The sequence below is a fragment of the Pteronotus mesoamericanus genome, unplaced genomic scaffold (assembly GCF_021234165.1).
Source record: "Pteronotus mesoamericanus isolate MK-2021 breed Mesoamerican mustached bat unplaced genomic scaffold, CSHL_Meso_final contig_702, whole genome shotgun sequence".
Lineage (NCBI taxonomy): Eukaryota > Metazoa > Chordata > Mammalia > Chiroptera > Mormoopidae > Pteronotus > Pteronotus mesoamericanus.
The window spans coordinates 5,994,411-6,017,469 of NW_026555239.1; the positions used below are offsets into that span (position 1 = coordinate 5,994,411).

At 65.8% G+C, this 23,059-nt stretch overlaps 1 protein-coding gene across 1 annotated transcript in view; it reads left to right on the forward strand.

Moving 5' to 3' along the window:
- The window catches only part of TBC1D22A (TBC1 domain family member 22A), a 152,449-nt gene that overhangs the window by 116,885 nt on the left and 12,505 nt on the right, over positions 1-23,059 (forward strand). Inside the window, exon 12 of the mRNA XM_054582600.1 lies at positions 18,158-18,253. Coding sequence (XP_054438575.1) covers positions 18,158-18,253 — 96 coding nt within the window. The remainder of the gene's footprint in view (positions 1-18,157; positions 18,254-23,059) is intronic.

Here is a 23,059-nt window from a genome sequence, read left to right on the forward strand (position 1 = left end):
GGCTGCCAGGACCCCTGCGCCTGGACGGCCTGCTGGGTGCTTTCCCCAGCTCCCACGCTGGAAGGACGCGTCTGCCCTCCCTGGCCGGCTGGACGGCTGTTTGGCACGTGGGCTTCGGCCACCTGGCAAGAGGGACCGCTCTGGCTCGCCTCCTCTGCGGGTGGGCGCAGCTGGGGAGCCGAGCTCCTCAGGCCCTTCTCCCCGCGAGGCGCTCAGCCAGGGCGGGTGCCGTGTCCCGGGGCACCTCCCTGGCTCTCACCTCTCTCCCATGGTCCGCTCCCCGACGGCCCGGTCTGTGTCTGTGAGGAGGCCAGCGGTCTTCGCTGTCCCGTGCGTGAGAGCAGGCACCAGGGTGGCGGGTGGAGGGCCGGCCGACACGGCCGCATCCGCAGCTCATCAGAGTGAACGCTGTCTTCTCCTGAGGGACCAGCTGCCCAGGAGATGGGGCGTGGAGGGCAGCCCGGGCGCAGCCGGCACCTCTTCTCGCCCCCCGCACAGGTGGCAGCCTGCGGGGAGAGGAGGCAGGGCCCGTGGTGGGGGGGCTGCTGTCTCAGGTGAGGACAGCTGCCTGCAGGAGCCAGTCCCCACCGGCCGAACGGAAAGGCTGCGGCGCATGTGCAGCCGGGTACGTCCCGGGTCCTGGGGCGTCTGAAGGCCGGCGGGGTAGGCCGGCGGGGTGGCCCGGCCGGCGTGTCTGCTGTGGTCATGGTCTAGTGCCGCCGCCTCGCTTCCCTGTGGGGATTGCAGGGCTCGGGGAACGTGCAGAGCTGCTGTGCGGTGGAAGGTTCTGGAAGATGGGATGCCCAGCAGGGTGGTCTCTAGGCACAAGGGGCGAGTCAGCACTTGAGAAAGGAGGCCGAGGAACTGGTTTTTAGATTATGTTAATTTTGACTCCCTGGAATGTAAATTGAGCAGCACCCGGCCTGTAGTGGGCGGGGGGCACCCTCCCGGAGGGCGCGTGGGGCCGCTCTGTGAATGAGGGGCTGTGGAGCCACCTCCCTAGCGGCTGGGTTGCAAGGAAGGAAACGTTCCCTTCTGCTGGGTGACTGTTGCGGCGCGGCTCCCTTGGCACAAGGCTCTCGTTAGATTCTTCCCGCATGGGCGCCGAGGCCCCGTCCTGCCACTCCCGCGGGCCGGTCCTCGGGCACGATGGGGTCGGGAGCGCATCGCCTTGGCCTCGGGTCTGGTCCCTCCCACACGGTCCGCCGGGGGCGCTGTCCCCGGGGGCAGGGCCGCTGCGCGGGGGCTCCGAGCAGACCCCAGGCCCTCGGCCACACTGTGCGGGGGCAGCAACGCGGGGGCCCTCCAGCTGCAGGGCGCTGTCATCCCAGTGCAGCTCCGAGCCGCCCGCCAGCCGGGCCGCGAGCCTGCCCTGACTGTAGCTCGGGGTGTGTTCGGACATCTCCCGGGAGCCCCCGTGGACGCCGGTCTGTGACCCCGGACGCTGGCAGAGTGGGCTCTGCTTCCCAGCTGGGCACGGCCCACACGGCTGTGCGCCTGTCCGCCCGGGAGCGCCCCCGTGGGTTGCCTTGTGGGGGGCTGGCATGGAGGCGCTGGGAGACCTGTGGGCGGGGCTCCCCAAGGGCCGCTGGGCCTGGGCTGGGGGCTCGCTCTGGAGCTAGTCCAGGCGGTGGCATGAGGTGGCCGCTGTCAGGGAGGTGCAGGGGCACGCAGCCTGTCTTTGCCTGAGGCCCAGGCGCAACCTCCGAGGAGGCAGGGAGTGGGAGCCCCGGGGCCTCTTGCCCTGGTCCCCAGTCCCCAGTCCCCACGCCTGTGAGCAGGGCTGCGGGATCGAGGCTCGTCCTCGGGAGCGCACGGAGCCCCGGCACCGAGAAAGGCTGCAGGCAACCACCCAGGGCCCTCCTGAGGGCGACGGCTCTGTCACTTTGTGCTGAGCTTGACACAGACTCTTGGCAGGGACGTGGGTGTTGCTGTGTCACCTGCATTGTGGCCCCAAGCAACCTGTCTAACTTCTTTTGGCCCCTGGGGAAGACTGAAGACAATGGGGGCCACTGGGGGAACCCCAGGAGGACTGTGTGCTCGGGCGGCCGGGTGAGCGCAGCCGCAGGGCAAGCGGGTCGTGGGCCAGGCGGGCCCTTGCTGGACACAGCCCGGCAGTGCTGACCAGGCTGGGGCAGGAATCGGCCGGAGGGGGAGAGCGGTCACGGTCACAGGCGCGGGGCTGCCGGAGAGTCCACGGAGTGCGTTCCCTGAAATAGAAGACGCAGTTTTCATTTCCACCAGTAACTGTATTGGCGGGGTATGTCGGCTGTCTCCCGTGAGGTAGAGCGTCCACCTCCATTAACGTCTCCGTTCGATCGCTGTTATCATCAACTGGCCTACCTGTCCAGCGAGAAACCTCCAGCCGGAAACCGCGCAGCCCCGGGGCAGCTGCAGGAGCGGCCGTCGGAGGGGTGGCCCGGAGCCGCCTTCCGGAGGGCTCTGCCCGGCCCATCAGCTGACAGAGCAGGCTGCTCCCCGAGGGAGAATCGAAATGTGCGTGGAGTCCACCTGATTTAAGAAGTACTAGCGTTTATTTCTTGAGTATTCAAACACGGGAACACATATGCAGATGTAACTTAATCACCCCGTTGTTACCTTTCGGCGTTCAGCTGCTGAGGGCCCTGTGGTGGCAGGCTTCCACTTGGGGGGCCCTGGGGTCCCAGCTCCCCACCCCCGCTGGCCTCAGGGCGGGGCTTCGCTCCTGGCTGAGATGGTTTCTGGGCCTTCCCGCCTGTCCCTGGGGCCTTTCGCTGTGTGAGCCCTGCTGTCCCCGCGGGTCGCTGGGTGGAGGGTGGGGCGGGACGTGCTGGACCTAGGCTTGGACTGGTCTCCGTGGTGTGGCTCTGCCCTTGGAGCGTCCGCGAGCCTCTCCGGGGCTCGGGCTCCACCGGGCTGTGGATGGTGCCCAGCGTGCAGGGCTGGCACGTGCGTGGGGCCTGTCCTCCTCAGGACACGCCGTCCTGGGTGTGTGGCTGTGGCGTGAGTCTGAGGTCTGGTCCTCAGACACCCCAAGGACACACGAGCGCTCGTCACGGCGCCTGCATCGCAGGGCGGACGAGGGTCCCGGAGTGTTTCTCACACTGGGGCCTGTGTGCCGTCCCCTGACGTCCTGGTTTGTGTGGTCAGAGAAACAGCGCTGCACCTCCAACCGGCTCTGGGTGGCTCTGGCCCGACGGTGGACGTGTCTGCTGCCGAGCGGCTGGCCTGCTCGGGGCGACAGAGGTTCCACGGGGCTCTTGGAAGATTTGGGGTCCTGCGGCACAGCCCCGTCAGCCCCGAAGCCCCAGGGGTGAGAGGCCGGTGACAGAGGACAGCCAGCTTGCAGGGACGCTGAGGGAGGGACGAGGCCTGAGGCCCAGTCCCTCAGCCCATGCGACAGGCTTCCTGGGGACCCCTGGAAACACGGCGGGGGGCAGCATCTCGTCAGGCCTGAGGCGGCGGTGGGCAGTGGAGGGCGCCCTTGTGTGGCCTGCTGTCCCGGGCTCTGACCGGAGTCGGGCTTTGAGCCGCCGTGGCTGCGCCCCCTTCGCGGCCCCGGGCTCTGCGGCGTCAGGCTGGCACTGTCCGGGCTCGGCCCCGCTGCGGGCCCGCGCACGCCTGTCCCCGCCTCCCTCCCAGCTCCCGGTGTCATTGCTGCCTTGGTGGCTGTGGCCAGCAGGCACGTCCCTCCAGCCTCTGCCCCTGTAGTCATGCGGCGTTCTGCCTCGAGTGCCTGCGTCCAAGTTCCTTCTTTGTGGGAGGCCCCGCCACCGGCCCGGGATGCCCCTCAGCCACTGTGACCTCGCCCACTCTGCACCTGCAGGGCCCGGGGCCGCCCTGGGTGGGAGCGCGTGGGTGCACTAGCATTCGCCGGGCCCACGCTCCCTGCTGCTGGGTGGGCAGGTTGGCGCTGCTCCGCGCGTGCGCCTGTGCCCAGGAGGCACGGGACTGCGACTGCGGATGCCTGTCCAGCGTCCTCCCGGACTGAGCTGCGTGGCTCAGCATGGTCGCCATCAGGAAGGGTGAACGGTTCGGTCGGACCCCTTCCCGGGACGGCGTTCTGCTTAAGTGCCGGGCGGCAGCATGTCTTCGGGAAAACAGTTTCCTTCCTTGCTGTGGGGGGCGTGCTGTCACGAAGAGGACACTGCGGCCCTGGGGCCGGCATGCGCCTGGCCCTGCCTGGCAGCGGGCGAGCTGGGCCGCTGCGCCCCGTCCCCATCTCCGTCCCGCCCCGTCCCCGTCCCCGTCCCGCGGGTGCCCGTGCGCTCGGAGTCTCGGCGAGGCTCTCCTGTCTTTCATCAGACTCCGGATCTGGTGCCCTGAGGTGTCAGGAATAGGCTCCTTTTAATTAAACTTCACAAAGAATAAACATTACCTCTGAAGGCGCTTTTCATTTCCTCCCTGCAGCGGACAGTGCCTTTGAAAAGTGTGCCCCTTGCCTCAGTCCCCGTCGCCGGGGAGAGCCCCGTTCTGAGGGTGCGCCGGTGTCGCCCGAGATGAGCTCGTTCCCGGTTGTACACGGCGGCTGCGTCTGAGCCCAGTTTCGGCTCCTCGCCAGTGTTAGTGGGCGTGTAAAGCGCGCCGCCTCCGTCCCCCGCGTTGTGCCAGCACAGGGGTGACGCCCGCTCAGCGGCCGGCCCTGCCATCCAGAGCAGGCGCCCGCGACCCCCGCGGGGGCTTCGGCAGGGGCTCCTCCTATTGCCGGGCGGGCCGCGGGCCGGGGCGAGGGATGCCTGCCGTCCGGTTCTCCGTGGGGACGGAGCAGACGCTGCATGCAGCGGGGCTGTGCCCGCGGGGGGCGTTGGGGGGCCTCCCCCTCGCCCTCTTGTTCTGGGCAGGAGGTGGAAGGGCTCCGTCCCCACCTGTCCCCTGTCCCTAACTCTAGGTGACCTGACTGGGGAGGAGGGCCCATGCCCTGTGCCTGCAGCCACCGCCTGGGTGACCAGCCTTCTCCACGCCTAGTCTCATCCTCCTGTGGCCTGGGGTCGGGCGGCCGCTGACTCCAGTGTTTGGTCTGTCCTTGCGAGTGTCCCAGGCCCTTCGGCAGGAGACTCGCGGACTGCTTGGCCCTCCGTGAGCCCTGCTCGGAGAGCCCCGGTCAGCCCAATCGTCGGGCCATGGGCCATGGGGCGTGGGGCGGTGGGCAGAGGGGTTCTGGGGAAATGCTGAGCCCGCATTGGACCCACAGAGCTGGAGGACCTAGGACACTTCCCTGGGACCGTGCCCAGCAGACGCAGGGACCGGGAAGAAGCGGGCCACATGCGCTGTGGCGTTAGGCAGGCAGGAAGGCGCTCAGAGCAGCCGAGGAGAGGGAAGGAGTGTGTGGGCAGCGCCCGGGAAGGCAGCCGCTTGCCGCCTGCCCGGCTGGGCTCCAGACTGGACGTTGGAAGGCATACCGGGCCTCCTCCTCCCTGGAGGGCCCTCCGGTTGAGGGCAACAGAGAGCCGATGCCCCTTGAGCAGCCGGTAGGAAGCGTTAGGAGGCAGGGACAGCGAGGAGGGGTGGGGGCTCTGGTGTCCTGGCTTTCTGGCTATCGTGTCTGCGGCCAGCCACCCGCGGGGGACCTTAGGGACACAAATTGGGGCGCCCATTGTGGCGCCAGGCTGCCCACTCCCGCAGGACACCTGCTGATCTGGGGTGAGGCGGCCCCCCGCGTGGCCCGCTGTTGGTGAAAGCCCGGCCTGCCGGTGCCCTCTGTCCTGCTCTGCGGGCCTGACTAGGGAGCAGCAGCCATGGCTGGCCCGTCCAGGCCGCCTGCGCGGCGGTGGCTGGGCCGCACTGTGCTGTCGTGGGGGCCTGCCGGCGGGCTTCGCCGCGGCTGTGTGCCATGGCCTCTGTCCACGGCGCGGAGCGTCCACCTTTCGTGGGGTCCGTCCTGGGCTTGCGGGCTCTCGAATCGTGTGGCCTCGCAGGCTGGGCAGCGAGGCCTTGAGGAGCCTGCGGGTCCCTCCAGCCCTGGGGCCGTCTGCTCCCGGGGCTGCGCTCTATTCAGAGCTGTGTGTCGCAGTGAGAGGCGCTCGTGATGAATATCTGTGGAAAGGGATCCGATTGTGTCCCCGTTAATGAGCTAACAATTTCACGCCACAGCCCCGGCAGGGCTATTGTTTAGAATAAAGGGAGACGTGGAGATGAGGCCGGGGCGCAGATGTGCCGGGAACAATGCTGGCGGCCTCTCCACTGGACTGTTAATTAATCCTCCCTCCGCCGGTTCCCTGGGAATGAACTGGAGAAACAATTAAAATGATACATGAGGCAAGGAGTTTAGAAATTCGGAAGGTGAAGGCAAGAATTAGTTTAATACATAATTAGACATATTATTTGTGACTGTACATTTTTTTAAACATGGTTCACTGAGGCAGTAGGGTGCTATTTTTAGCCCCAGATAGCTAATAAATACCATTTTGGGCTATTTTTCAACTCAGAAATGCTCATAAATTTCCTTAATGATACTAAGTGGCTAATTACATTGTACATTGTTAAAAATAACTGTTGTTGCAAAGTCTAATACAACAAAAGTTGCAGAGGCAAGTTTCCTGAGGAGTCCATTTGACTGGCTGACCCCACGGCGCGGAGCCCTGGGCGCGGGGACGTCCCTGGAGGCTCCACGGGCTGACATTAGTTTTGTGGCAAACTTGACTTGAAAGCGGAGCCTGGCGCACAGGCCTGCTGTTGGCACGAGCGGCCCAGGTGGGGGTCCCTGGCGCGCTGAGGGGCCGCCCGTGCGCAGGAGGCTCTCGCAGAACCTTCCCGGCTGCTGCCGTGTCCCTGAGCCGCGTCAGCCCTGGAGCACAGTGTCGCCTGCCCCACCCTGCGGGCCGCTGTTGCTCCTGCCTCCGCATGGGGCTCGTGCATTTGACCCCACGGGGCCTGGCCCCCGGTCGTTGCCTTGGCCCCTCTGCTGTGCCGAACACACACAGGAACGGCCCAGCCACTGCGGGGTGTCTCGGGGTTCAGGGGTTTGTCAAGGTGGTTGATGCTGGACATGAACGCTGTACTTGAATGGTTACTTAAGACTCCTTGCAGAAGCCAGCGTCCTGAAGTACTGGCGAGGAGGAGAGAAGCCGTGATAAGGAAGACCCCCCCTCTTTGGATGAGCCCCACGTGGCAGCTGCTGCCACAGCCCTCTCAGCACTCGGCACCGCGTGGGGCCACGCCCCCGCAGGAGGCCCCTTCGCCCTTTTGCGAGTGGCGCTCTGGGCTTCGCCGAGGGGTGTTCGTGGCCAGGAGCCATGGACGGGGGCCAACGTTCGGTCTTCCCGTCGGCCCCTGCGGGCCTGTTGCTCTTTGGTGGCAGCGCCGGCCGTTGTCCCTGCCCCGGAGGTGCTGGGCTCAGGGCCTGCCCGGTTCGGGTGGCTGTACCTGCTTCTCCGCTTTTCTAGTCCAGATGGAAGCAAGAAGCCCTTAGCTCAGGGTCTGAGGTGCCTACCCACAGATGGCCTGGCCGGCTTGTTGGCGCGAGGCCCTGCAGAGAGGAAGGGCCGCCTGTGCCCGCCGGTGGGTACGCGGGGTTTCCTCGCCGGGCATGTCGGCGCGACCCAGATGCAGCCTGTCCTCTAGGACGGAGGAGTGGTGGGCCCTGCGGGACCGTGCGAGGGTGTGAGGGGCAGCTGGGCTCGGCCGTCCCCTCTGCGCCTGGCTCCAGGTGCTGGGAGCAGTGCTGTGCACCTGGGGCTTTGAGTGTGTGGAGTCCAGACCTTGGCAGCGGAAGGTGGACATGCGTGTTGCGGGTGCAGAGGTCCCGTGTGCACTGACAGGTGTGGATGTGGAGGGCCCGCTGAGGCCGAGGTGGGGAGGCTGCCGAGCGGCCGGGGCGGGGGCCACGTGGTGCGGCTCTGAGGAGCAGGAAGCTTGCCTCGCCGCTGGGTGTCTGCCGGCAGGGCAGCGCCTAGTCCCTCGTTCGGCAGGAAGGGACACGCCGAGTGCAGTAGCGTGGCTTTCATGTGGCCTTAACGTGGCTGGGCCTGTCCTCGCGCCTGCTGTGCTGCAGCCCCTTGGGTGGCACCTGCCGCCCACGCAGGGCCTGCCCGACGTGGCCCGGGTCCCACCTGCTCCTCTGGCTCTGCTGGGGGCGGCCCGGGGGCAGGGGGGCCTTGCACCCCGATCTGCAAGACCCGTGTCCTGGGTGTCGTGCCCGGGGCCCCTCCGGAGCTTGCTCAGGGGGAGATGGTGCGGCGCCCCCCGCCGCCTGGCTGTGCCCATCGGTGATGCCTCTCGTGCGGCCAGTGTGGAGCCCACCTCGCCGCAGGCTGGCCCCGCGCTCCAGCGTGAAGGGCGGCAGCTCCAGGCCAGGAAGGGAGCTGTTTGGTTCTGGGTCCGATCTGAATGTAAGACCGAAATTTCTAAATTTAATAAAGGCTTTTCTTCGGGACCGGAATATGCAATAGATTTTCTATCCCTCTCAATTCTCTCTTAAAATTTAATGCTGCCATAAAAATGATGGATAAAAAATTATTCCAGGAAAAACGGTGCTGACAGATCCCCTCCCTGTGGAGGCAGAGGCACCAACGGCGCGGGAGTCACATGACCCAGGAACTCGCAGGGGTGGGGTGTGCACAGTGCCGCCCTGCCTGACGCCCTCACTGGACGCGTTTCCACGGGAGCCCCTGGGAGGCCTCGTGGGCCAGCTCCTCGCAGACTGGGCGGGGCGCCCCCAGCGTCCTTGTCCTGTTGGCCCTGGGTGCGGACGCTCTGTGCCACCAGGCAGCTGCCCCGCCGCCGTTCTGCCCGACCGCCTGCCTCAGGCCCAGACCCTCTGGGAGGGAGCTGCAGGGCAGCAAGAGCCCCCCCTGCTGGCCCAGGAGTCCCGGGGACGCGGGTCCCGTGCCCCTTTCTGCATGGGTTGGGGTGGCTCCGTGGCCTGCTGAGCGTTAAGGACGCATAGCCCAGGATCCCCCAGGCACCTGCGATGCCGACAGGCTTCCAGAAGTGGACTGGCCAGTGCAGTGAGGCTCGCAGGGAAGGGGAGTCGGCCCAGGCCCCAGAACACATGGGGGGGGGGGCGTGCCATGCTCTAGGCTTGAGTTCCAGCACACACTTGCGGCAGGAGGAGGACGGCGTGTCCCTCGGCGGGGGCACGTGGGGCCGAGGCACTGAGGCAGAGCCCGGGCCCTGGGAGGCCGTGCCCGCGGGCACCGGTGGGCGAGAGGAGAGGTGGGCAGCCGGCCGGCCGGGAGGCGGGGGAGGAGCCGCGGCCGCCCAGGCCCGCAGGTGTGGTGGGCGCGCCGCCCAGGCCCACAGTCAGCAGCCGAGTGGACGGGGTGGCGCCCTCAGGAGGCTGCACGCTGGGCTGCTACCTTAAGGGACGTCGGGGCTGTCCCTGTAACCGGGACACCTAGCCCAAAATACCGGGGGGCTTTAATTTTTCTGTCCAAGTAATGGATACAACGCATAGGCCAAAATCGGATACAGACATAGGAGATACAAAAGTATCATCCGGCTTCTTGCTTTGTCTCACCATCCACCTGGTACTGGGGACGCCCAGCCATGCTCACCCCACGCGCACGGTGGCCGGCCCGAGGCGGCGGCGTGTCAGAGTGAGAGAGCCTGGGAGCCAGGCGGAGCCCTTGTCCAGCCGTGACAGAGCGACGCGAGACAGCCACTGGGGTGGTGTCTGGAACCCCCAGATCTCTGGAGGCCAGCGGCGCCCCGCCGGGGGCCCCAGAGCCAGGGACGGCCCGGGCGGCAGACAGCCCTGTGCGCTGGGGGCTGAGCGGAAGCAGCGTCGGCGCCGGCGGGCACAGCTGAGCGGGGCGCCGGGCGCGCATCCCTGTCACTGTGTGCGTCAGGGACGAAGAGACATGGGGCGGGCGGTTTAAAATCCCTAATTTTACTTCCCACTTTTAAACGGTGGAAAAAGAAGAGGGAATTTAACCTCCAAGTAAGTGGAAGGAAGTAGAAATGAAAGGTTGAAAATGGTCAGTGAAAGAAAATGGGTGAATAGTGTTGGCGAAATGGACACGACCTCGGCAGGATGCAGCCGACCCAGCTTGGCCCAGGCAGGAGCGACAAGCCTGCAGGGCCTGTGGGGGAGCCTCCCCGCGCGGCCTCCGGGGGAGGAGCAACGCTGATCTCAGATGCCTTCGGGGCGACGGGGCGCCTCAGCTCCTTTTGTTAGTCAGCGTAACTGAATACCAGAGCGAGAGGCAGGCATTAAAGAAAAAGAAAACGATGCACCGATGCCCCTGCAGATGGAATCAGGAAACGCGTGAAAGGGACAGCGTGTCCTGACTGAGCGGGGTTCGCCGCAGGCCTGCAAGGCTGGCCTGGCCCTCGCGGCAGGGCCGCTCCCTGCGACAGGGCCGGAGCCGCAGGGTCGCGGCAGAAGGGGCCCGGCCTCCCGCCCGTTCAGCGCAGAGCCGCGCCCTCGAGCAGGAAGACGTGACCGCGGCTCGCAGCCCGGCCCGGGGAGGGCGCCCGGCACTCCGGGGGGCAGGAGGGCGGCGGCGCTCCCCGCTTCCCCTGGCGCTGCCCGCGCAGGCCTGGCCCAGGCAGCGGGGGCAGGGTGTGGGCGAGGCGTGGGTGAAAGGCAAGTCGGTCAGACAGCGCTGAGCTGCTCCTGCTGATGACGCGCCCCCCTGCCCCGAGAAAGGTGCCAGTGGAAACGCTGGGCACAGGGTCTCGTGCCCTGGTCAGCGGTGCCTCCCCGTACTGGTCGGGGACAGTCAGGAGGGACACTTAGAGACCGGTACCATTCATGGTGACACAGAATTTATGAACGTGCTTGCGGTGAATTTAACTAGGGACTTGGGATTTTTACACTCACAGTTGCGAAGCAGCATTGAGAGAAATTGAAGAACCATGCAGCGAGATTCCTCATCTTCATGAACTGGAAGACTTAATATTAAACTATTCTCCCCAAATCGATCCTCAGAGTCGGTGCGATCCCATTCAGACTCCTACCAAGTGTTTTTATTTTTGTGGGAACTTTGTAGAAACGAGTGTATTCTAAAATGTATGTGGAAATACCAAGGAGGTAAGACAGCAAAATTTACAAAATTAGAAAAATAAAACAGTTGGAGGACCTAACCCCTCGAACTTAGGGTGCACTACGAAGCCACGGGGCCCGAGGCAGCGTGGTGCTGGCGCTGCACGGGCGACAGGGGACGGGACCGGCCGGGTCCGGAGCGGCCAGGGGCGCTGGGAGGTCGTGTTCATCCCGCGCAGGCCTGACTGCGGCCTGCCCAGGGCGTGGGACAGCCCCAGCCTCACGAGGACCAGCGGCCCGAAGGGAGGGTGGGCGAGTGGCTCCGACCCTGCACGGCGGACGGTGTTGGGGGTGAATCGGTATCGAAGCCTTGACAAAGCCCTCAGCGTTGCTCGTCGCCCCAGGACAACACACAGGAGACCCTGGTGAGCCGGCACCGCGTCCCCACCGGAAGGGCCGGCACGGAGAGGGCCCCCGCCCCCCATACTGGGCCGCGCGCGAGGCGTCGCTGGCACTGCCACCTGGGGGCTGCACACACCTCTGACCCAGCAGCTCCGTCCTGGGTGTCTGCTCAGCAGTGAACACAGGGAACCGTAGAGAGCGGCCAGGGCAGCCTTCCGTGCGTTGGCGCGGACTGGAAAGCGCCCCCTCGGTCAGCGTGAGGGGGGCAGACGCACCCCACGGCGACTGCGTGCGGGCCCCCGGGCCCCGTGCTCACCACGGAAGGGCGCCGCCTGAGCTCCCTCCCGCGGGTCCTGGGCCTGACGCCGCCCCTGTGGAGACAGGACAGCCGCGCTTCGCCTGGTGTCCGCGGGCGGCCAGGCCCCTGGGGACGAGGCTCCGTGCTCGGGTGCGGATGCGCCGCTGCCCTCCTGTCTCAGAGCTCACCGAAGAGCACGCGCTTAGATGTCTGGGTGGTTAACGTCAGAAAAGTTAATAAAAAGGTTGTAAGATAGTGGCTAGAAAAACTCAGAACGCAAAACAAATCTCAAAAAACTGAAATACTGAAACAGACTCAAAACAGGAAGCCAGAGAAGCGGAATTCTGATGCCCTGTTCTTCAAATCTGTTGAACTTGAGCTTTAGTCTTAGCGCCTCACCAAGCCCTTGGGGCAGAGAGAAAGGCTCCCCCAGGCCATGGGGCGCAGGGGGAGCCCTCTGGTTACAGAGCCCCCCAAAGGCTCTATCCTCAGGGCGAGCCGGCCAGCAGCAGTGCTCCCTGCCCAGGGCGCTCGGCGGAGCTGCATGTGTGTCTGCTCCCCGGCGAGGGGCCGGGCACCCTCTGCTTTTGTGTGAAAGAGAAAACGCCACGCTTCAGGGAGGAGGGAGGATGAAGAGCACCAAGGGTCACCATGCACCCTGCGGGGGTCGGGGGCAGACTTCCAAATAGAAGGGGCTGTGCCTGGGGCGGGGACCAGGTGTCCTGCTCCACTGCCGGGCACGTGCGCTCAGAGCCGCGCGGTCCCCTGGCCGCCTGTGGCCATTTAAGTTCACGTTAATTAGGTTTACGAGAACGGGGCGACCTGGTGCCTCGGTCCCACCGGCCGCATTTCATGTCCGCCGGGCGCGGGTGGCCAGCGGCGCCGCTCGGCCCTCAGACCTGGGCGTGCGTGTCCCCGCGGCCTCCTGCCGGCGGCGCTGCCCCAGGGCGGGGTGCTCGGCTGTGGCGGCCGCCTTGCGGGGGCCGTGTTAGACGCTCGGGTTCCTGCGGGTTGGAAACGCTGCGGGGAGGGGGCGCTAGGCCTGACAGTGGCGCCCCGGCGGCCTGGGAACCCCCGCCGGGGGGGCTGGGGGCAGGCCCGTGGACCTGCCCCTCTGGGACAGTGCAGGGCAGAGGAGGCCCGAACGGCTGCCCAGCGTGGGTGGCAGATGAACGGGGCATCGGCGAAGCCGGGAAAACGTGCGGCGGTCCGCGGACGCGGGGGCCGTGGGACGCACTTCAGCACCGTCTGTTGAAAGAGAGACGTCCCGGTTCACACTGGGCTCAGGCTGCGTCAGCCGACAGCCCGGACGCGGGGGGAGCCTGCGCGGCGCAGAGGCACCCAAGGAAACACAAGTCGCCGCTCGGGCGCCTGTTGGCCCCCTGGGGCCGGAACCCGAGGGCCAGGGCGGCCGCGGGCAAGGCGCCCAGCGCGAGGCCACGTCTCCGGGACAGCGGTGGCAGCGCAGCGCAGGGTCTGTTGGCGCCCTTCGCGGCCTTCCGCGTCGACAGCGTTCTCGTGGTGACACTGTGCTTAGTGAAGCAGCTTAGAGACGGCAGGGTGTCCGCGCTGGGGCATGGATTGAGTGTTTCCAGAAAGTAGAACACGACACCAGAAAGACTATTTTAAACACTCTCAGGTCGGACGAATAGTTCCTTCAGCCCCCTTAGGCACGCCTGCCGCGCGTTGCCTGAAGGTCCCCCCCACCTCAGCATTCATTCGTTCTTCCTCTGGGGACACGGGGGGGTCGGAGACAAAACGCTGGCGAGGCCTCCCCAGCCACGCGGGGGCAGAAGCAGGAGAGGAGCGATGGTACGATGTCCCGATTTAAAAAGACCAAGGCGACCTGCATCAAGTTCGGTGAAGACGGTGATTTTACTGCGGCGAAGCCGTGTTAAGTGCGTATGTCCCGAGTCACGGACGTAAGAGAACACGGAGCTGCCGTCCGATGGGGAGGTGGCGGCGGCGGCAGAGGCCCCGGCACCGGCCCATCGGCGCACGAGGCATCCGGTAAGCAGACAGTGGCCAAGGGCCTGTGCAGTGAGATTGTTGCGTCAGATCCACGTGTGCTCTCCGGGAGCCCGGACGGGCGGGTGGGGGCCAGGCTGCTCCCAGGCCCCATCCCAGGCCCCCATGTCCACACTCCCGGGTTCCCGTGCGTCCCGTCCACACCGGGCACCGGCGAGCGTGCAGTGCAGACCACGGGAGAGCAGCCTGCACCCGGGCGAGGAGGGCGTCGCAGAGCGTGTAGAAACTCGTAACAGCAGCGCTGGGTGGAAGCTGTTATTTACATGCACACGTACTGAAATACACACATTATACGTAAGTACATGTGTTAGGGTAAGGCAAACAAGTAATTATGGTAATAGAGGAACTAAGATTTTTAACATAAGCAAAGAGAGAAGCCTGAAATCAAAGAAGTAAAACTCTGTAATCTCACATATGAACTGAGACTCTGTATGAACCTGTTTTTGTCTTTACAAGAAATAAAGTCGTTTCTCGCAGCTCCCTCCCCTGAAGCGCCTGGGCCGTGGTCCGGCAGGTGGACCCAGCGCTGAGGGCTCCGCGCCTCCTCCCGCCAGAGGCGTGACTCCCGGTCAGGCTGTCAGGCTGTCAGGCGAGCGCGGCGCCTCTTAGGCTCCGGGGGTTGCGCCGGAGCCCGAAGCGAGGGCCCCGCAGGCCAGAAATGGGAACATGGAGCAGCGGAAGGGCCGACACCTCGGGTGCGCTCAGGGCCCTGCCTGCGAAGCGCTGCTAAAAGACACCCTCACCGGCCACCCGTGAAGTGGCCAGGGCGTCAGCGGGCAAACGGGAGGCTGGGGCGGGCTCGGTGCTCTCCTGGCCACCAGGCAGGGTCCGAGGGAGGGCTGTTCCGCCCAGCGGGAGCAGCGCTGGGGGCAGAGGGGACGAGGGGCTCACGCGGTCCCCTGCGGCTGTGAGGGCGTTAGCGGGCGGGGGTGCTTCCTCACGGGCCGTGTCTGGCGGCGCGCTCCCATCCTCTGTTCCTTCCGTTTCTCTGCAGAACCCTGCCTAACGCATCGACAGAGGACAGGTGTTTACTAGGAGTTTCTAAGTGTTTCAGTGTTTTCTGTCCTGCGGCACTTTCCTCTGGTACCCACAGCTTTATCACGCTCGATCAGTCGGAGGTCTCTCTGCCGGGGGCAGGCGTGGCCACCCCCTTCCCCGCGCCAGCACTCTGGACGCCGGCGGCTCTCAGGAGGGGTTGGTGGGCTGCTGCCTTTGTCGGGGAACCGCTGGGAACGTCCCCAGACGTGGGCGGACCTGTGCCCCTACCTACCCGGCGAGCGATAGCGGAGCCCGGCACGGAGACTGCGGGGCACCGGCTCGCCTGAGTCAGGGCGGGCTGTGTGGCGAGCCGAGGTCCATGGCCCGTGGCTCCCGCCCACACATGGGCCTGGGGCGCATTTTGGGAGGCCCGCGGGCTGCATCCTGGCAGGCGATGTGGTGCGGTGGCCGGTGATGGATATTTCAAAGGACATCCCAGCACAGATGTTGCAGGCGCAGCTGAGGCTGGTGCACTGGAATCCGAGCAGAGGGAGAAACTGTGCTTGTTGTTTGAACGGCCTCAAAAATACGTCCCCACAAACACGCAGAGGAAAACCTCCTGCCGCCAGAAGGCCGTTCGTTTTTATTTCTGCGCCAAAAACTACAAAGAAGCTTAACGATGCAATTAAAGGTGAAAAATCGTTCCTTTTATTACGTTTTCTCTATTAGAAAAAGTAGAAGGAAAACTGTTCCTTTGCCTTGTTCCCTACATTTTAAAAAGTGTATGTCACATGTAAGTAATTTGCATTTAGTTGCTCTGTAGTCGTTTTGAACTTTAATTTTTTCACGTTATAAGCAAAAGTAGCTCCACTGCAGGGCCTGAAATGCAGCTTTAAGAAAACCCCTTGTGTTGCGGGGCATCTGCCATTCCCTGCGGCCGCCCCCATAATGGTGGGGGGTGGCGGGGGGCTGGGGCAGCGCTCCAGGACCGGCCACTCACCCTGCAGCCTCTCGGGCTCCAAGGGGCCAGCAGCCAGGTGGGCGGAGGGTGGGGCGGACCCAGAGGAGGTGCTGAGCAGGGCCCTGGGGGTTGGGGAGGGGAAGAGCCAAGCCCCAGGCTGGGGCGCAGCGGGGGGCGCGGCATCTGATTGCTGATCGGGTGGCCACAGGCCGCCATGGCCCCTCGAGTGGAAAGGCCTCTCGCTGACTCTCGGGAAGGCCGTTCCGAGTTAGCCCTCGGTCTCTGTTTTAACTGTGACAAGTCCTCACTATGCAGAGAGGAGCAGCCAGCGAACGCCTGTGCCGGCCTCACCGACCCTGACTCCTTCCTCACGTTGCCGCAGCCCTTTTTCCGTCTCACGTGGAGACGGAGTTCCACTCCCCTCGTTGGAGCGGCCGCCTCCCTCCTCCCGAGGCGGGCTCCACTGCGTCAGGCTGTGATGCGTTCCTGCCCCGCTGGGGGGCTCCGCCGCGTCCGACCCATGATGCGTTCCCGCCGCACCTGCGTCTGACCCGCGTCGTGGTTCCCACCCCACAGGGGGTGCGTGGCCGAGGTGCCGTCCCAGCCCGCCTGACCTCCCTGTAAACGGCGCCCCACTCGCACGTTCTTCCGCAACGCGCTTTTCACGTTCTTAACATTTATGCGCGTTGACATTACGGGTCTGGCTGCGTTTCATTTGTTTCCCACTTCGTAGTGTTGCATTGGATGAGTACGCGAGGATGTGTCCACTCTCCCGCAGACAGACGTCTAAGTTGTCAGTTTTTTGAAGTGACATCCAGCGCTCCCACGGCCACTCTCCCACCCGCTGTGGAGACGCTCTGACGGGGGGCGGGGGGAGCTTCCGGGCCGCGGGTGGCTGCCCTCTTCCCGCAGCAGCCCCGCCTCCCTGCGCACTCCGGTCGGTGAGTTGCACGCGGGCTCCGGGTCCCCGCGGGTCCCCGCGGGTCCCCGACCCCCGGTCTGTGCGGGCGGCTCCTCCTGTGCATCTGACCACTCAGCCTGTCCGCGCCCTTGGCCTCAAGTGTGTCTCTTCCAGACCCTTGAGGGGGCTTGACTCTGTGTCTGTGTCCTGGACAGCAGTCCGCTGTCCCTCATGTGTGCGCCGCGGGTCCTTTTGCTCGTCTGTGATTGTATGTGCACCTCTATCGTGGTGTTTTTCTGTCACATGTCAATTTTAAATTCTTATATAGTCATGTGTATCGACTTTTAGAATTTATATTTTTGAGGGTTTTTTTTTTTTTTTTGCATTCAGCATGTGGGTAAATGGATTTGGGGTGTGTAACTTCATTCTGTCTCTAATCCTACTCCGGGGCCGGGGCAGGAGGGCCCCAAGGCCGGTAGGCGGAGGGACTGTGGGCCTTGGAGAGGACAGCGTGGCAGAGGCTGAGGGACCAGCCGGGCTCCCGGGAGGAGGCGGCGGGAGGGCCTTGAGGGGCGGCTGGGGTTGCTCGGGCCCAGGAGAGTCCCTGCGGCGGGAAAGCAGAGGTGCGGCTGAGAGGGTCTGGCTTTGGGGCCAGCGGAGGGGTCCGAGGTCATCAGGAGGGAGGTGGGGCAGGGCCTGGCTTCAGCGGGTTGCGTGTTACTCAAGGAGCCTGGACATTGTCCTGAAGGCGATGGCCATCTTTGAATAGCAGCGTCACAGTAGGAGTCCACCTAATACTGGGTCCTGGCCGGTGTGAGAGCCGGCTGGGGGGGCCGGTGTGATCGGGCGAGGGGGATACAGTGTGGGCGCCGGCTGGGGGTCCCGCGTGCAGAGTGGGTGTCCCAGGGGCCTTAGTGGCACCTCGCTGAGTTTGAATTGTTAGCTGATATACTTCCAACACAAAGATTTTACTCACTGATGCTTCTGTCTGTTGTTAATGGGAATTAGCAAAACTGTCTCCAGCACATCAAGTCTGTACTACACAGCGACAGTGGGAATCCGCTTACCCCTTAAAGAGGGAGTTGATTTAAAGAACGGGAACAGGCCTGAGGCTCCCGCTCTGGCAGGGCGGTGCACGTGGCGTCCAGAAGGCCCTCCTGCCCCCGACGCACCACGGGTGCCGCGGCGCTTATGGAAAGCACGCTGCAGAGGGAGAGAGACTCCCAGACCAGACGGCAGAGCGACGGCCGGTCCAGAGGCTCAGCGGCCACGGCAGAGCTGGTGGTGTTTGCCCAGCGCGTCCGCCAGGGTTTCAGGGCCGCAGTCGGCCAGAAGGGCGCAGCCCTGGGTGTGGGGCCGGCGCCCGTGGGCCGTGGCCTGTGATGGGCCTCCGCCAGCCGGCCCTGCCCCCGTTTCCGCGGGCTGCCGTCTGCGTGGGAGGGAGGAGAGAGCAGCTGCGGCTGCGAGGCTGCCGACGGTGGGGCCGCTCTCCGTGCCCCGCGTCCCGGGCGGCGCGCCCTTCAGGAGAGGGCCTGCGCACCCTGGTGAGATGGGGGCGGGCGTGGACGTCCCAGCGCCCGGCAGCGTGGCCGGCCGGCCGGCCCGGTGGAGCCCCGCGGCGACCACGCCGGCGGACAGGCTGCCGTCCGCACACCAACGCCTCTCCCGTCTTCTCTCCCGCAGTCTGAGCCCGCGGGCTTCTCTCATTTCCACCTGTACGTCTGCGCTGCTTTTCTCGTGAGATGGAGGAAACAGATACTAGAAGAACGAGATTTTCAGGTAAGTGAGTGCTTTTCAAAAGACCTGCATTTCATCCTCTGTGTGGAGAGGGCTCATCACACCTCAGCTTGCAGGGTGATTTGGGAAGGGCTTTGTGATGCCAGGGATGGGGGGCTGGACCCCCAACCCCACTGCTGGAGAGCAGGTCAGGGGAGGCAGCCGATCCGGGGCCGCCTGTGAGCCCCGCTGCTCCAGGGACACCTCCCAGAGACACCGGGTATGTCCTCGGCAGGGGTGGCAGCGGGCTGTGAGGTGTTAGGGGACCGGCTGGGCCCGGGCCTGGCCGCGTGTTAGCTGTGTGATTTGGGGCGTGAGACTCAGCCTCTCTGGGCCCCAGTGTCCTCAGCCACGTGGCGGGAGCACACCCGCACCCCTTCACCAGGCCCTGTGCCCACCCAGGGACTGTGCGTGGGCTGAGCCCCCCCCACCCGCCCCCGGGCGCCTGTGCATGGTGGCCCGGTGCCCTGTGGGGATCGCCCCCGGGAGCCGAGGTGCTGGGAGGGCTGCCCTTCCGCCCGGTGCAGCGAAGGGAACGCCGGCTGGGGACCGGGAGCCGAGCCTGCCCCTGGCGGCTGGGGTCCGTCGCCACGCTCGCCCTGCCTCCCCGAGCCGCTCCTTGCCCAGGTGAGGGACAGGCTGGGGGCGGGGCCCGGGGTGCAGCGCGCAGGCCCTGGGCAGCGCGCGGGGTGCGGGGCCGGCCAAGTCCCGCCAAGGGCTGTGGGCGCAGCCGTGTCTCCTCGCGAGTTTAAGAGGCCCAGTGTGTTGCTGTTGGGCTGCAGACGCCACCCTGGTGTGACATCTGTTGGCCTGGTCAGCGCTGCTGCTCGGGCTTGAGGGTGGCGACGGCAGGGGTCAGCCCGGCCCAGGGGCCCGGGGCCAGAGCCTGGGGCCTGCCAGCCCTGCGCAGGGCCAGGGCGGGGCCGGAGGCTGCTTCTCCCCGAAACAAGGTGCCGTCGGGCTGGAGGGAGAGCGGGCGGCAACGCCACCGCGCGCTGCAGCGCTGCGCTAACTGGGAGGGGAAGTTAGAAAACAGAAGTTACGTGAAGAGCGTGGGTGTCCGGGTGAGCATTGCGAGCTGCGTCTGCGGCTGTGACGCTTCAGGAGAATGGCCCTGCCCCCGGAAGCCGCGCGTGGCCGCGGCCTGGAGCTCGCCGCTGGCTGGCGGGGGAGCGTTCGGGGCGGGGCTTGCGAGGGCCCAGCTGGGGCAGCGTAGTGACCTGTCACGTGGCGCTCGGCGTCATTTCCATGGGAACCGGCTCCTTTCCTGAGGAGGATGCCTTCTCAGAGGAAGACAAGCTCTCCGGGTGCTGCTGCAGGTGAGGGGCGGAGGCGGCAGGCAGGTGGGGGCCGCTCTCCTCCCCTCCCCCGCTCTCCCCCGCCCCGGTGTCTGAGACCCACGCGGGCCTTGGGTCTGGTTGTGTCCCGTCTGCATCCCACCCTCCGACTGTGGTCGCGGGCAGCCCGTCGGTAGAAGGGCCTCCGTCCACTGGGGGCCCAGGTCCTGGGGGGGTGTCCTCATTGCAGGCCTTGTGCGCCCCTCAGAGCCTCCCCGGGGCCGGGCCCTGTGCCGGGTGCCACCAGACTGGGATCCCTCCCACGAGGGGCTGGGGTGGCCAGGGAGGGACAGGAGGAGCGGGTCTCCGTGAGCTGTGGGTGCTGGGGGCTGGGAACAGCGGCCCTGCGGCCGAGGGATGGCGGCCATGAAGGAGGAGAGAACTCAGGGCTCAGAGCGTTGAGGGCAGCGCAGGGCGTGTGGCGCCCCGCCGTGCGGTGAGGCCCGCGCAGTGGGGCACGCAGAGGGGCGAGCGTGCGTGCGGCTTGCGGGGGCAGAGAGTGTTGGGCGGTGGCTGAGAGGAGACATCAGTCAGGGCGGCCTTCCCCTCCGCCCCTGGCAGGGGAGCCCCGGGTCAGCTGGGCACTGGGACCGGACCCTAGATGTGGTGGAGGGTGACTGGGGGGTGACAAAGGCTGCGGCCAGAGCCCTGGGGGGAGCGGCTGGGGCTGAGGAAGGGGGAGCAGGGAGCCCACTCCGAGCAGAGCGGGTGGGCGATCACAGCGAGCGGAGCCTCAGGAGCCACAGGACACCCCGAGGGCGGCCAGCGGCAGCAGGGCAGGCGCCGAGCCGGTGGGCTGAGGGCCGCCACCCGCCGCGGTGGCCGCAGCCCTGGGGGTGGGGGATGCGGCCGCCCCAGGGGCTCCCGGAGGCATCTCTTGTTAGACCCGCCGGGGCCGAGGCTTCTGGGAGCACGGGGGCTGGGCTCGCCCCTCCCTCTCTGAAGCCTCGATCGGCGCGCTGCTCTGTCGGCCCAGCAAATGCAAACTGAAAACTTCATAGAACAGGAAGAACCGGAGGGAGCAGCGCAGGAGGCTCGCACACGCTGCCCAGGGTAGAAGTGAGGTCGCAGTGAGCCTGCATGGCGAGGGGGCGCGGCAGGCGGGTGGGCGGGGACTGCATGGCTCGTCCCCGCGCTTGTGGGACACCTACGGGACCGACCGTCTGACCAGGGTGGGAAAACGGCAGGGGCGCCGGCTCCACGCGCGTCACTCCAGATACTGGGGTAACGTGTTCGCTGAGCGCGAGCCTTTAAGGCGAGGAGGGACAGCGTCGAAGCTGACGAGCCGGCACTGGGACACTGGAGAGTCCTCTCGGGGGGACGGGTCGTGTCGGCCGCGGTCCCGGGGGTGCGGGGCGGCAGGCGCGGCTGTGCGGGGCGCGGCTGTGCGGGGCTCACCGGCACGCTCGGCCAGGGCGGTTTCATTGTTTACAGACGTTGGAAAGCTAGACCGGCCTTCCAGCTGAAGAGGTCAGGACGGAAAATGAAGCTGAGTTATGATGAACACGGTAGAGGAATTAAGGAGTAAAGGTGAATGGATTAGGACACAGAGCTAGTAAAATTGTTAGGTAAACACCCCTCAGAGGCATTTGAAGACATCAGCGAAATAGGCCAGTGCATCTTAACCAGGACCAACGCAGTGGAAGCCGCAGGCCTTCGTACTTAGAAGGAGAAATGAACAGGTTTGGGCAGAGAAAAGCTGCCAGAATTGCCTCAAGATGAGGTTTGAAAATAATCTGAATGGACCCATAATGTGGGGATCAACCCCGACATTGTTAAAAGCCGCACTTTTCAATGGGGCTCTAAGGCCAGAACACGTCTTACGACCAGTGAGCTCTTTCGAGCACACGCACGTGTTTCCCCATGGGACCCCCACCGCAGAGACGCCCCGTGTCCCGAGCTGGCCGTCGCGCCCCTGTGGCTGCGGTGCCGTGTGTCTGTCCGTGTCGTGCTCCCCACGGGCCAGCACAGCAGCCCCCAGGCCTGACCCTGGAGGCGCGGAGGGAGGTGTGTGTGCGTCGAGGGAGACGTGCTCCCTCGTTACCAGGAAAGCAGCACCTGTGAGAAAGAAGTTGGGACCTGAGTCCACGCACAGTGTAAACGCAAACATCCTTGATGAAGCGCCGGCCAGTTTGAACCATTAACGCTTTGAGGAAGAGCATTCCAGACGAAGTTTCTACCTGGGAATTCTGAATCGGCTCGGTTTCCGATCTGTAAATCATCGCGTTGGGGCTCCCTGGGCGTCTGTCGCTGCGGCAGGGCAGGGGCACAGCTGGGGTGGCGAGGGGACGGGGCCCCTTCCCACCCCCAGGCCACGCGGAGCGTGCTCCCTGCCGCAGAGGTGCGGCACCACGGTCCTGCCCAGGGGAGCCCACGGGCACCCCAAGCCCAGGGGTTCTTGGGGGCTGATCGCGGAAGCACCCCCTGCCCCCAGGGGGAAAGCTGGGTCCCCGGGACCTCGTGGTTCACACAAACACTGCAGGCAGGCTCGGGGCGTCTCAGGAGCCAAGGTCAGGTGCCGGCCGGGCTCAGCGCCTTGAAGTCTGTCTGCACGTGGACGCTTCCCGGCGCACCGCTGACAACAGCCCCGCAGCCAGCCAGCGGGGGCCAGTGTGGCAGGGAGCCCAGCTGGGGAGTCAGCGCCGCTCGTTCTGAGTTTACCAGGAGGAAGGACAAGCCTGCCCGTAATGAGGCTGAGAGGAAGGAGTGCCGACCTCAGCAGGCTGCAGCAGACACCACAGACCTGCAGCCACAGCCCCTCGGGAGACACCGGCGACGGTCCCGCCTCGCTGCCCACGGTACGTCTGTTGCTGCCGCGTGGCCAGCGAACGGCCAGTGAGGGCTCCCTCCTCCTCCTCCAGTATGTGCGCCCCCCCCCACCCCCGCCCCGCGGATGCTGGGAGAGATTTTCTAAATGCGGATCCGTCAGGGAACACACTGGCACCGGGACAAACCAGCGTTTGCCCTGAGGGCGCCTGCCTGTTCCCGCAGGGGGCCGACCCCAGAGTGAATGCGTGGCCCGGGCGGGGGCAGGTGCAGCGCAGGGCAGGTGCAGGTGGGCCAGGAACCCGCTGCAGACGCCTGGCCCAGAGGGGCCCAGAGGGCGGGGCCGCCTGCGTCTGCGCCTGGTCGGAGCAGAGCCACGGGCTCCCCAGAGAACTCCTGGCCACCAGCCGCCCTCCCGCCCACACGACCTCATCAGAGGAATTCAGATGACTCTTGTGACTGGATGGTCCTGCTGAACGTTCAAAATGGCTGGAGCCGGTGGCCTGAGGGCCGGCCCCCCCCCCCCCCACCGTGGTGGCCGCAGCCCTAGGGGGAACACAGCTGCCCCAGGGGGCTCCTGGAGCCACCTCTGGTTAGAACCGCCGGGGCAGAGGCTTCTGGGAGCACGGAGACTGGGCGCCAGACCCAGGGAAATGCCAGCCTTCTGCGTGCGCCACGCTGGAAACAGCCGGACGCGGCCGGTGGC